The sequence below is a fragment of the Pecten maximus genome, chromosome 4 (genome assembly GCF_902652985.1).
Source record: "Pecten maximus chromosome 4, xPecMax1.1, whole genome shotgun sequence".
Classification (NCBI taxonomy): Eukaryota; Metazoa; Mollusca; class Bivalvia; order Pectinida; family Pectinidae; genus Pecten; species Pecten maximus.
Genome location: NC_047018.1, coordinates 20,843,599 through 20,856,889, shown reverse-complemented (window position 1 = coordinate 20,856,889; position 13,291 = coordinate 20,843,599). Strand labels below are relative to the sequence as shown.

The following is a 13,291-nucleotide window of genomic DNA, read 5'->3' as shown; positions in this document are numbered from 1 at the left end:
ACTTGTTGGCCTGGATGGAAGTGAGCGAGGAGTCTTAATTACTGTGGGAGCAAACAACTGAAGTACCAGAGAAAATCAATGTAATCAGGCAGGTGACTTTTCACATCCACGCGGGGAATCAAACCCCAGCCCTCTAGGTGAAAGGCAGGTGTGTTACCACAGTGCCGCCTGAAGACACCTTAGTCATATGATGAAACCTAACTTTACTGACACCTTTCCTTAGTGAATTGACACTTCTGTTTTGACCTTTCGTTGACCTCTGACGCCTTGATTTGTTGGTACACAGAACCACTCTACAGAAGGAGGTGAATGATACCAGGAACTTGGCAAGAGACAGACAGAAGAAAATGGCAGAAATGAATGCGGTAATATATTGCTTACTTTATTAGATCTTAATGAATTAAAGGATTGTTTGTCACTTCTAGACCATAAATAAGGGCCACCAAGTTTGTTGAAATGAATAAACCTTATCCTACTCTCAAGGTAGCACAGTCAAATGTACTAAAACCTTCAAATATATTCTTCTGGATAACCAAGAATCCCAGGGTTATTTTGATATAAAATTTGTTTCATACCAGAAAGAATGAGTAATAATTTGATCATCATCAATGACCTAATGACCTTATAAAGTTTAGAACAGGTGACAGATACAGGTCCAATGGGCCTCTTGTTTTGTTCAAAGTGCTAAATTTAAAAATCTGATTCCAAATATTGAGATATTGCTGCCTATCTAACACAGGGATATTGATTCTTTTTCTCCTACTCTATCTTGTCATTAAATAATGTAATCGTAAACCAAACATATTGCACCTTTATTGATGGAGCATGAAATGTGTGGAAAAATTTATAATGTTACATGATTGTGCTATGGTAGAGAAGAAAACAGATTATCATTTCCTTACCAAAAACTGGAACATTCTTGTAAAGTGTGGGATAAAGATAATCTCTTGCAATAATGGGAATGTAGTTGTGAGGGAAAATTTTACTGGTATCTTGGATGACCTTTAGTTGCACAATGAATGCATTGGTTGCCACACCTGATTAATTGCAATATGTAGGAACAGGTGTATTAAATAAATACAAAAGAAGCTTGTTGTTCATATACCTGTAACTGACATTGTGCTCTCTTCCCATCAGTCATTGATTGTGTTAAGGGGCGACAAAGAGCAACTGGAGTTACTGAACAATCGTCTACAACACAAGGTGAAAGATCTTGGTGAGGACTACAGATCACGTCTCATCAAATACGTAGAGGATATCTCGGTAAATACAACATTAAAAACAAGTGTATCAAAAAACAAAAAGCATACTGTGAATATCTTCATTAGTATCAAAGAAATGTTGGTATATGATTTTGTGGTGATGCATACCTCTATATCAAGTAACCTTTCACTAATTTACAAGTACATGTAATAATATCAAATAAGATTAAACTTGTAATTGATAAAAAAATAAAACCCAAAATAGATGTTTCTGTTTTTCTAGATGTCAAACCCTATAGGGAAAATATTATCATTATAAATTTTATTTTACATCAATTGAGAAACAAGTTGTTTAAACTTTAATATACCAATCACTCTTGTTGGCCTGGATGGAAGCATGGGTGGTAGGTATAAGGTAACTGCTATATATACAATGTGGAAGCTTTAGTTGTCTGAATAAATGCTCATTGCTTTGTCCATTACTAGGAATATGTTGACAAGGGTAGTGGTATTCCGGACGGACGGTCAGCCACACAGATGCGAGAGTACATGGACAAGATGATGAAGGACATCACAAGGTCACACAAGGAACGTGAGGAACAGTTGAGTAAAGCGGCACAGCAGTACCGTGATAGACAGAGACACCTTATACATAAGTACGAGGAATTACTCATACACTACAGGTGAGTTAATACAGGTGTGGTATCAGTGTGAAGGGAATACCAACTCTGATTAACCAGATAAGGTTGGGGGTGGGTGGTAGGGGAGGGAGAGGTAGAGATCACAGGTGGGGATTCACCTGTACGTATTGGGAACTTGTTACCTTAAGGTCTAAAACAAAACTAATTGTAATTCAGATATTATTTATCTGCAAACAAAATGCAAAAAGAGATCATCCTGCCATATCATCTGTGGAATATCAATCAAAAACTATTAAGGCTTCGTTCACAATTTGTCTAGAGGTTTGATCTCACAGAGGGAATCCTAGTCTAGATGCTAGGTGCGTGTGGATTTCACTCCTTGTATCATTGTTCTGTTTCACATTAAAGATATTATTTTCAGAAACCTGCGCTTGATGTGTCAGGAGAGAGGTATAGATGATTTGGACATGGGTCCAGATGAACAGGAAATCACTATGACAGACTCAGAGATGACTTCAGCAAACCTTAGGGAAATAGCAAGACTGAAAACAGAGCTCAATAAAACAAAACAAAATGCATCAAATCTGAAAACCAAGGTAAATTATGCTGAGTGATATACATTTAAATGGCTACGAATTTGATAGTTCCGATGATGCTCTTGGTGTATGCAAACTAGTGAAGGTACATTAAATATACCCCTATACAAAATCACGATTTTTATAAAACTTTCTGGCCACACTTAATATACAAAGCCTATAAGGTTTAGTTAACAGTTGAGGAAAACCTGTTTATTGTATTTATCAGCTAAGTTCATGTCTGGTAACATGTCCATGCCGACGACAGTTCAGTGAATTTCAAAACACAAACAGATGCTATTTCAATGTCCAGGTCCATCATGTGATGGGTTTATTTCTATCCCTGGAGATACCTTGTTTGCACTTCATCACTAGCCCTCCACCTCTGGGTTGCGAGTTCGAAGCCTACGTGGGGCAGTTGCCAGGTACTGACCGTAGGCCGATGGTTTTTCTCCGGGTACTCCAGCTTTCCTCCACCTCCAAACCTGGCACGTCCTTAAATTACCCTGGCTGTTAATAGGACGTTAAACAAAATCAAACCAAACCTTGTTTGCATATTAAATTTTAATATTGCTTTGATATAAAGTCAATGTTGAAAATAACAATGTTGGGAACAATAAGATTTTAACAGCTATAAATAAGATATGACCAAGTTTGCTTCACTATTATCTGATTTAGTAATAATGTGTTTTCCATGGTCCAGACTGCCCTTCAGGTAGGACTGAAGAATTGAACCTGCTGCCCCAATAGCATGATTTGTAGAGGTGACTAAACTTGGAATTTTTTTTAGCCTTATAACTTTCTTCTTCCTAATATCTCCCTTGACACTGCCTCACTTTTGGCCTTTAGTTGAGCATTCACCCCTGTGAGGAATGCTTTGGGTTCTCTCCCCGAGCCAAGACATGCTGTTCCTGCATGTCATGGGATTTGGATGACTGGTTCGCCCATTCTCAGTACCATATGACAGGGTGGGGTGCCTTTCTGGATTTCTTCAGCAGTATGCTTCAGTGAGATAGCACTATAAAGTTGAGTTTCACTCTAACACAAGGAGACAAACACAAACATACTGCAGCCTTCCAAAGCACACACACACATACTACTGTTGGCTCTCCTGTTTTAAACTGATAAAAAATTTAGAGGTGTTCAGAGAATAAGGTATGTTGTGGCAAAATGTTTTTACAGAGAAGTGATCTAATCTATATGTTTATGTTTTTCAGTTTGGAGGTGACCCTAGTCTGGGTTCAGGAAGGTGAGTTAATGATGGTACATGCAGTGCACTATTGGTCTAGTGCTGCCTTTTGTTATGGAGTTGTTTGCATTTCTCATAATTTTCCTGTAACCATGTAAAGAAATGTTAAAAACCTATAAATCTCATGTTGATGACTGCGTCATGATTCATCTTGCTGATATTTAATTCCAAGAGTTTGAATCAACCTATGCCTCATCCTTTGGGAGAAAAGAAAAAATTCCATATAAAGATACAAAAATTTGAAGTTCTGACAGAGTGAAGGATGTAATTTTTCTTTTAGTGTATTGTGATGTCAGAACTGCTACATGCCTAATTTGTGACATCACAATAGTGATACAGACCCTTGGTTTGATAGAAATTTTAAACATGAGAGAGAAAATAAATATCTATATCATTCGAGAAAAATATCTATTTATCATTCTATAAATATAAGTCATTGATGTTTTACAGAGTTGGTGACATGCCTGCTGAGTCGTGGTCCATGTTGAGGAAACAGCTGCGAGAGTATACATTGAACACACAGCAGCAGCTTGAGGAGGAGAGAGCACGACTTTTGAGTGAAAACACATCCCTGAAGGAACAGCTACGGGAAAGTCAGGACTATATAGAACGGCACCTGATCAGGTGAGGCAGATTATCAATTTCAAATCACATATAATTTTTTTTATACCACTTGCACAGCCAAACCATTGTTTGGCATAAGACTCATCCAAGCTGCCCATTCTACAAAATAGGTTAGACATTAAACAATTGAAAATGGATGTAACTCCATTATAGAGATTTCTAAGCAAGATTGGAAGATCTTGAGTAAGATTAGTTAGTCCCTTTTATCATCATAAAGAGCTCATTTATGATAATATCTGTCCCTTATACCGGTATCATCATCAATAGATCATCTAATCTAATATCTTCCCCTTATATCATCATAAAGAGATCATTTAATCTGCCCTGCAGGTAGGGCGTAAGAATTGTACCTGCTGCCCCCATTGCATGATCGTAAGAGGCGACTAAACTTGGGATCTTTTCTTTTCTCTTCTTTCTTAACAACTTTCTTCTTCCTAATGTCTCCCTTGACAATGCCTCACTTTTGGCCTTTAGTTGAGCGTTCGCCGCTGTGAGGAAGGTTTTGGGTTCTGTCCCCTAGCCGAGACATACCAAAGTCTTTAAAAATGGTAGTTGCTACTCCTGCTTAGCGCTCAGCATAGTTGGAGTGGAACGACTGGTTCGCCCGTTGTCAGTATAATGTGACCGGGTGGGGTGTGCTGCTGGGTGTCTTCGGCAGTATGCTTCAGTGAGATAGCACTATAAATCGGCAAAAGTTCCGGCCTATCACAAGGAGACTTAACACGAACATACCGCAGCCTCCCAAAACACACATACGCACTCACCACACGCATACATGTCGCACGCACGGGAGGCCGTCCTTAAATGACCTTAGCTGTTAATAGGACGTTAAACAAAATAAACCAAACCAAACCATCATTTAATCTAATATCTGTCCCTTATATCATCATAGAGAGATCATCTAATCTAATATCTGCCCCTTATATCATCATAAAGAGATCAATTAATCTAATATCTGTCCCTTATATCATCATCAATAGAACATCTTATCTAATATCTGTCCCTTATATCATCATCAATGGAGCATCTTATCTAATATCTGCCCCTTATATCATCATAAAGAGAACATCTTATCTAATATCTGCCCCTTATATCATCATAAAGAGAACATCTTATCTAATATCTGTCCCTTATATCATCATCAATAGATCATCTTATCTAATATCTGTCCCTTATATCATCATAAAGAGATCATCTTATCTAATATCTGTCCCAATCTGGCAAACATCTTTTTCTTTCTTAATTACATTGATTAAACTAACTTAGACTGATTTTTACCTAAATTTGTGTTTTACAGATACAAACAAGAGATTGTGAAGTTAAGAAGGAAGCTAGGTTATGACGAGGATGGCGGGATAATCCCTGGTGTCCAAGGAGGGTATAGTGACAGAGGACCTCGCCGTCCAAGGCGGAAATAATGATCAGCCCCTTACAGCTGAAGAACAGTGGACTTTTGTGGTCTTGGGATTACTGACCTAGTTGCAGTTGCCCATGACAGCCAAGGACAACAGGAACAATGATCTTTTGAGGAAATTCATTGGACTTAAATGTATTTAGTGATAGACTTTTAACAAAAGTGGACCAACATGTACATTTAATGAACTTCAGGAAGGTCTGTGGATGGTTAATGGTGGAGACCATGACAGAAGTTGCTATTAGCAACACCTTGTTCATCTTTCATTAGTCTAGATCATTTACTGAATCTTCTAGTTGTGGGCTGCTGTGGTGTGATCCTTAATGACAAATAACAGGCACACGTTGGAACAGAGGCTGTCCCAAGGAATATGCGGCCCTTGCAGATTAAGTGGTGCACCATGCTTGTGTCTAGCTACTTGTCTGACTATCACTAGTTTTCAGACTTTCTACACAAAACAAGATAAATTGATAGATGATGGAAACAGCTTTTTGGGCTTGACATAGTATGTTGTTCACAGCCACTACGGTGTGTTCACATTTATTCCAGAATAGTTCCTTGCCCCTCTGACAATGTTGGATACTTTGACTTGCAAATGGAAGTTAAAACAGACAAATGTTTTAAAGTGAATATTTGTTATACAAGGTTGTCCCTGTTTTAAGATATCAGTTGATAGTGAGTGTTTGGTCAGCGCGTTTGTCCATGTTCTGTATAGACTTTTACTGTAATGTTACTAGTGGTTGGCTCATGTTATAATGTATAATTAATTAGGTGCTCAGTGTACGGTCAAATTCAAGGAAAATTGATCACTTTCTTACTGCTACAAATATTCCCCATAAATCAAATGTTATGCCTGCATCTATCATATTTCCAAGACATTTTTGATGTATTTATCCAACTGTATGCAGAAATACTGTGCATAAATGATCTGACAAATAAGAATTTCTCTCTTAGTTATGTAAATGTATTTTTCTCAGAAGAGACATTGGGTAAAGTGCTAGTGACACAATACAGTCTGATAATGTGGCTGACTGGAATAATACACTTTTTGTTTTATTACCTTTGATCACTTTTTTTATTACAATTTCATCTATCTTTTTTATTTCTCCGTTACGTTCAAAAATTATACCTGGTTATATCAGAAAACTAATCAAGAAAAGAAATGTGATGTTTTTAAGTGAAATTCATTTGAAGTATTAATTCATCTGGCATATTACTGTATAAATACATTGTCAGGATACGATAGTTAACTTCCATCGTAACTTCCATCGTATTGATATAAGTTTACATTTACATATTGTATGTACATTTTTTCACATACCTGTATACAATGCAGTATGGATAGGGATGGGTGGGGTACGCCTCTCTTTACCATGACCAAGTGAAGCACCCCGCCCAACCCTAAATTTTTGTTTTATTGGGTTTAGAGAAATAGTTAAGTTAACTGATCAAAAATTAAGTGAAGAAAAGTCAATTAAAAACAAATCATTAGGTGACTTCACTTTACCATGAGGGAGGAGGGAGTTTATTTCACCATAATGGTATTTTCACCCCAGTTCATTTCACCATGCTTCAAAATACCCTACCACACTGGTAAACTTTATGACATTTTTATTTTCTGATTGTCATGTTATAAAGATATATTTTGTTATTTATTTTCTGATACTTGTGTAAGGAGTGATTTTGTCGAAATACACGAATGTATTTCTTTCAGTCCTTATTTTGAAATTGTTACAGAATCTATAGTGAGCATTATTATTTAAGCAGGGAATCTTGTTTCAATTAACTGTAAAGGCATTTTTTTGTGATGGTTCAATTTTTGTAATTTTACCAATAATGATGCATTCATTCTCTGAAATTTTGAAAGGGATTTAACTAATTCGTTCTTTTTTCTTATTATCTGATTTTCATGATTTGATGCTATTCTCGAAAAATGGTGAAATATAGAACACCTTTGAATGAGATCAATTAAGATGTTAAATTCATGAATTATTTAGGTTTATTTTTGAAAATGGTGATGTTATTAGAAATCTAAGATTGTAAAATTGTAAATATTAAAAAATGAAAATATATTGCAATCATTTGAAATTAAAAGTAACACTTTAAGTTTATGAAGTATAGGCATATGAATAACTAACACTGCATGAAAGTGAAAAGGAAAAACATGTCCTTTTGATTATAGTAACTCTTATGAAGGCTATGACCAGATATTTTGTCACTGTAGTTTAGGACGACGCTGATGTCTGTACATCATTAGGCAAACTGTGTTGTGATAATGTAATTTTTTCTGTGTAAAATTATTTTCAATAATTTCTATCTTGCCAAAAACAGATTTTTTATTGTCACATATGGCTCAAAATATAGTGTTTGTAACTTGTTTATCTTCCTGTGCCTTTCCAGTATGTAGGTTGAGAATATTATATACCCAACTTATATACATTTATACACATCGGCATGTCAAGCCGCCCAGTTATAAGTCATGAACAGTATGGTATATACTGGTAGATATTAATATTGTTTGTCACCAGTCTTCCTGATACATTATATTTATAAGGTGTATTTTTTCTCCTGTTGGTTCTGACCCAATACATGTATATACATTTATACTATCACTATTTTGTGATTGCACAGGATCATGATTCATCTTCTTTTTTTTTTGTGATTGCACAGGTCCCTGATTTACCTGTATTCATTCACATTCCTGTACCTAATAGTATCAAATATTATGGATGTTTCTAATCTAACAATTGTTTTCACATACTGCACAAGATTCTGAGATTATCTGTATATGTATACTTGAGTGGAAAATCCTTTTTTTTTCGGTGACCTATTCTCCAAGTTACAGCCACTGTTGACTTGTATGGTGTGTAACAAACACTGTTGTTTGTACACTGGTATACTAATGCTGCTTAGAATCAGTAATTATCATATTTAAAGACCAATTTTTAGCAATATTTTCCTGCTGATCATAGTCATGCAAATGTTATTTTATACATTATCTTCTGCTGTCAGTCTATTCACAATTATATGTAGATTTATGGTAAGTTTGTGCCATAACATGTAAACAAAGATATGTAAATTATGTCATATAAATTAAGCCTAGAAGTAAGGTTAGAAAGAAAATAGATTGTATTGGTATACCAGATACTTTTAATAATGAATGTAAAGTACAATGTATTCAGAATTAGCACCCACATATTTTTTCTAGAACATATACATCCTGTGTAAATGAAATACTGCACATGTATTAGTTTTGGTGCACTCCAATTTTAGCAAACATTATCAATATTCTAACTGGTTAGTAGGATGATTGATTGACACGGCCACATCATTTCCTATAGAAATAGCATATATAAAGAGTCATTAGTGCAATCATAATTTATCGCAATGCTTCCAGGGTAAAAAACACTAAAATAAGCTTACTGCTCAGATAAGTATGTTTACAGTAGATAATTACATACAGGATGGTATACCTATCGATAGATGATTGATTGAAATACTGAATGTTGTTTTTTCCCTTAATATATGATGTAATATCATTTAAACGGTGTCAGTCTTACAAACTGTTCCCAGAGATTTTCATGCAAGTATTTAAATTCTATAGTTTAAAGTGAAAATATTCTGTGGTTGTTTCGTTGGTGCCACTGAGAATAAAGTCTGAACTGGCATTATACAACATATTTCAAAACTACATATAAACACAAATTATAAAACTTGTTATTTAAAACAAATACAAAATAAAGTGCTTTAACTACATGTATAAATTCAAATAAATTTTAATATATACCAGTATATAAGATGTAAGTTACCCAATTGTGTTGTAGATCTGTTCAAATGGACAGATAATTTGTTACATTATGTATTGTATATGTTTTGTGGCCTGTTTTGATGTATATAGAACATTATTAGATATTTTTGGGGGGAGGGGTTGATACCAGGTATTCAGTAGTGGTAGTATATTTGTGTATACAGACATGTTAAGTCCCACACATTCAACTGGATACTCCTGCAAAATGTAAAACTGTCTCTATACTGATATTTGTGACCCGTACTACTGGTCCAGAGTTGTATTAAAATCTCCAGTTACTTGCTCCTCATTGCATTGCATGTGAATTTGTCTATGAAAAAATCTAACCCAAGTGATTTTTTCTTCCCTGTGGTCACCAAACTGTAATAAACAACCATCAGTCTCAAAGAATGTTTTTCTTTCGACATATGCCATGATAACATCTTAGTACAAAGATGCTTTATTCGTTTGTTAAAAAAAAAAGGGGGGGGGGGGGGGGGGGGGGGGGGGGAGTAATGGGCAAGGAGATATCCTAGCTATAGTGACACCTTGTATCTGTACATCACCACTATGTTGATATGGATGTAAATAGTATCTATATCAGAATGTCAGGTGTAGTTTTACTGAGTTTAACCATACTCTCTAAAACATCTAATAATACTCTATACACACCTGGATTGGTCAGAGTATTCTACTGTAACAGATTATCAAGTTCCTGTGCTTGTGTTTCATACAAATATATTTGGCTGCCTGTAGTTCAGCTGTATAATGTAGGGGAGGATGAACTGTCATATACTATGTACATGTATATATACAAACACTTTGTAAATGTGATGATCAATGCTGATGTGATATAATTTAATTCTTTTTAGTTCAATGCATGTGATAAATCATAGTTATAGATATATCTTGTACTGAAATAAATACAGAAATTGAAAGCCAAAGTGTTTTTTGCAATTTTTGTTTTGCCTGCGAGTTTTGTGTTTATATCCGTTTCTCAAAATGTTTGTAGAGTTAGATCACACAGTGGATATCTCAACACAGCCTTCATTACATTATTTCATGAATTTTGATATTTTGGTTTATTTTTGGCAGGGAAATACATAGGTCACAAGCAATGTAATTTTATAACGCTTTTAATAGAAGTGCTTTTGGACAAATCTTGCTAAAAAATAAACTGTATTTGATGCAAAATTTTAATAAGTTTATATCAAAAATATGTTTAAAAAACTTGATCAGTGCATGTGGAATTTATTCATCTTTTTACTAATCCAAAAATGAAAAAAAAGATTGGACAAGTATTTATAGAGAAAAGTGGTTCACAATAAGGTAGTATATTTCGATAATATTTGTTGTTTACTATGAACAGTAATTAAGCGGCCATTACGTAAAATCAGTGATTATTTTGGCAAAATTTGAACCATTTGCTAGAAAAAACTTTAATCAGTGCACGTGTAGACACTTTATTCAGCCTTTTTACTGATTCAAAAATTGAAACGATTGGACGAGAAAAGTGGTTCACAATAAGGTAGTCTCCCTTCGTCTTGTTCGTCCTTGGGTATACCTAGTACATACATACGAAGTTTCATAAAAATCGGACAAATTTTAAATTTCGACCAATCATAGGCAAGGAAATGGCGTTTTTTTCCCTCAAAACTAAACGTCGCCATTGTTATTATCGTGCCGTATCACACCTACAAATAAAATTCATCAAAATTTTAATTTAATTTTGACTATTTGCACCACATTAAATTACATGTTGTAATTTTCCCTCCCGCCAACTTTCATAAAATCATCAATCAGTAAAGTAGAAATAGCCAAGTTTGAATTTTTTAGCCAATCAGAGGCTATGGTGGCCACCTTAACCCTTAGGCTGCCATAGGGCCGATTTGGGCCGATCTGAATTTTAACGTTGACTGCCAACTGGGCCGATAGGGCCGATCTGGTTTTAACGAATTTTGACGTAACGTGCTGCATTGTTGATGACGTCATCAATTCATGTGTTATCCGCACACTGGCGTGATGCACACTTGAAACAACATCATGTACATCTTTTCAGCAGATGCGATGTCAAAGTTTGAACGGATGTATAATTATTTTTTCATGTATACATATTATATCATACCTCTTTAGAAAGCTGACAACTTCATTTCGAAACTGGTTTCAACATCTTGACATATTTTGCTATATTTTATAATGGTTTTCTGGTAAAACTTAGTAAAAGGTGACAACAAAATTGTGATTTTTCATGTTTGGTATAAACTCGATAATACTTAATCAGAAACAAATTATAGAAAAGTAAATGTATTGAAAGATGTAACAACAATTGCAACGGGTAAACAGATAATTTGTATCACTGTTCTATGCAATTGTGATGTCTTTGGCAGTGCCTGTTCAGCCCCCCGAAACACTGAGTGCACCGAGTTCGACTTCGGCGGCTCCTGTGCCTCTTCGTCGTAAACACACTACACAATCCTTCTCTTTTCCTTCTGCTATAAGTTCAACGGTAACGCACCGTGGTGGAATCCTTGCACAAACATGATCATGACTACTCCAATAATATTAGAGGTTTACACGACAGGAAACTTTTGACAGGCTCTAATCACCACCGCACATAAAACCTGTTGCTGTGACCCACCTAATTAAAGTCGTTTAAAAGTTATCTTTATTCACATTTCATATGATCTGACCTACCTTATTCTATTTATCTATCATAAATACACAAAGTCACACAACGTGTGTCCATATCTATATCCAAGATCAGTGATTATTAGCCTCTTTTGTCGTTTAAGCGTAGGTCCCATTTGTATATACCGCCATACTTGTTTTGATTGTGACCTCTCGAGGTTATTTCCGGTTTATCCAAATATGGAGTTGAAATAGACGAAACAAACGAAACGCTGTGAAAATATTACGCTACGTTTTCCGTTTTATGTGCATTCCGTATTTTATAATAACCGGAACAGCAAAGTTGTTTTAGTGACCCAATATTTAACACAGTAGGTTGCAAGTGAATTATTGTGGATATAATTATATTTAAGAGGTGTCCATCAACAGTTTGTGCATAAATGGATTGATACTTCATCAACAAGTAAGCATACACATATTTGTTAACAAGAATTATTGTTTTAGATGGTTTATGACACTTTTTCGTCGCGCCCTAGAATCAGGGCGCTGGCAGCTACAAGAAAAACACGCTGAGGGGATATGAGGTCGCAATATCCACCAATGTAATCAGGTGGAATAAGACCTCATATACGTATAGGAGTAGATCATGACCAGCCTCATTATTCCCTGTCAGAGATTCAATGACCAACTGAGTAAATCTCAATCGAGATTTTACCGACTTGTCTGATGTGATTTACCGTTATGGTTTGAACCCGGTAACAAAGTGCTTAATAATCTAACCGGCTTGTTAGCTTTTTCACCCCTGTGAGCCACACAAAGTTTATCTCCCGACCTCATAAAAATAATCTGTCCTGGGTTTGGATTCGCTTCCTTTACTGTTGTGGGCATCGGTCTATTTTTCCGAAGTGTAAGTACCTTTGGAGAATAATAACCTAGCAAGGCTTATCGAACAGAAAAAACTATCGCAGACTACATGATATCCTTTGTACAGCAATTCGCATGCGCGTAACAGGTACATAACAACGTTTGTTCCCTGTTGTTCACCTCTAGGTGTCGGGTCATACGTTTTACCGCGATATACAGACATGTTCATGACGTAACCACTGCAAGCCTCTACTAGCACCCAAAATTTGATTCCGAACTTAGCAGCTTTACTAGGGATATACTGTTT

At 35.6% G+C, this 13,291-nt stretch overlaps 1 protein-coding gene across 2 annotated transcripts in view; it reads left to right on the top strand.

Moving 5' to 3' along the window:
• The window catches only part of LOC117325468 (coiled-coil domain-containing protein 78-like), a 51,397-nt gene extending 40,967 nt beyond the window's left edge, over positions 1-10,430 (top strand). For both annotated transcript variants that reach the window (XM_033881685.1, XM_033881684.1), the window contains 7 exons: positions 287-365; positions 1,138-1,263; positions 1,689-1,885; positions 2,265-2,439; positions 3,636-3,667; positions 4,118-4,291; positions 5,589-10,430. In XM_033881685.1, coding sequence (XP_033737576.1) covers positions 287-365; positions 1,138-1,263; positions 1,689-1,885; positions 2,265-2,439; positions 3,636-3,667; positions 4,118-4,291; positions 5,589-5,709 — 904 coding nt within the window. In that variant the 3' untranslated portion in view covers positions 5,710-10,430. The remainder of the gene's footprint in view (positions 1-286; positions 366-1,137; positions 1,264-1,688; positions 1,886-2,264; positions 2,440-3,635; positions 3,668-4,117; positions 4,292-5,588) is intronic.
• The last annotated feature ends 2,861 nt before the right edge of the window (positions 10,431-13,291 follow it).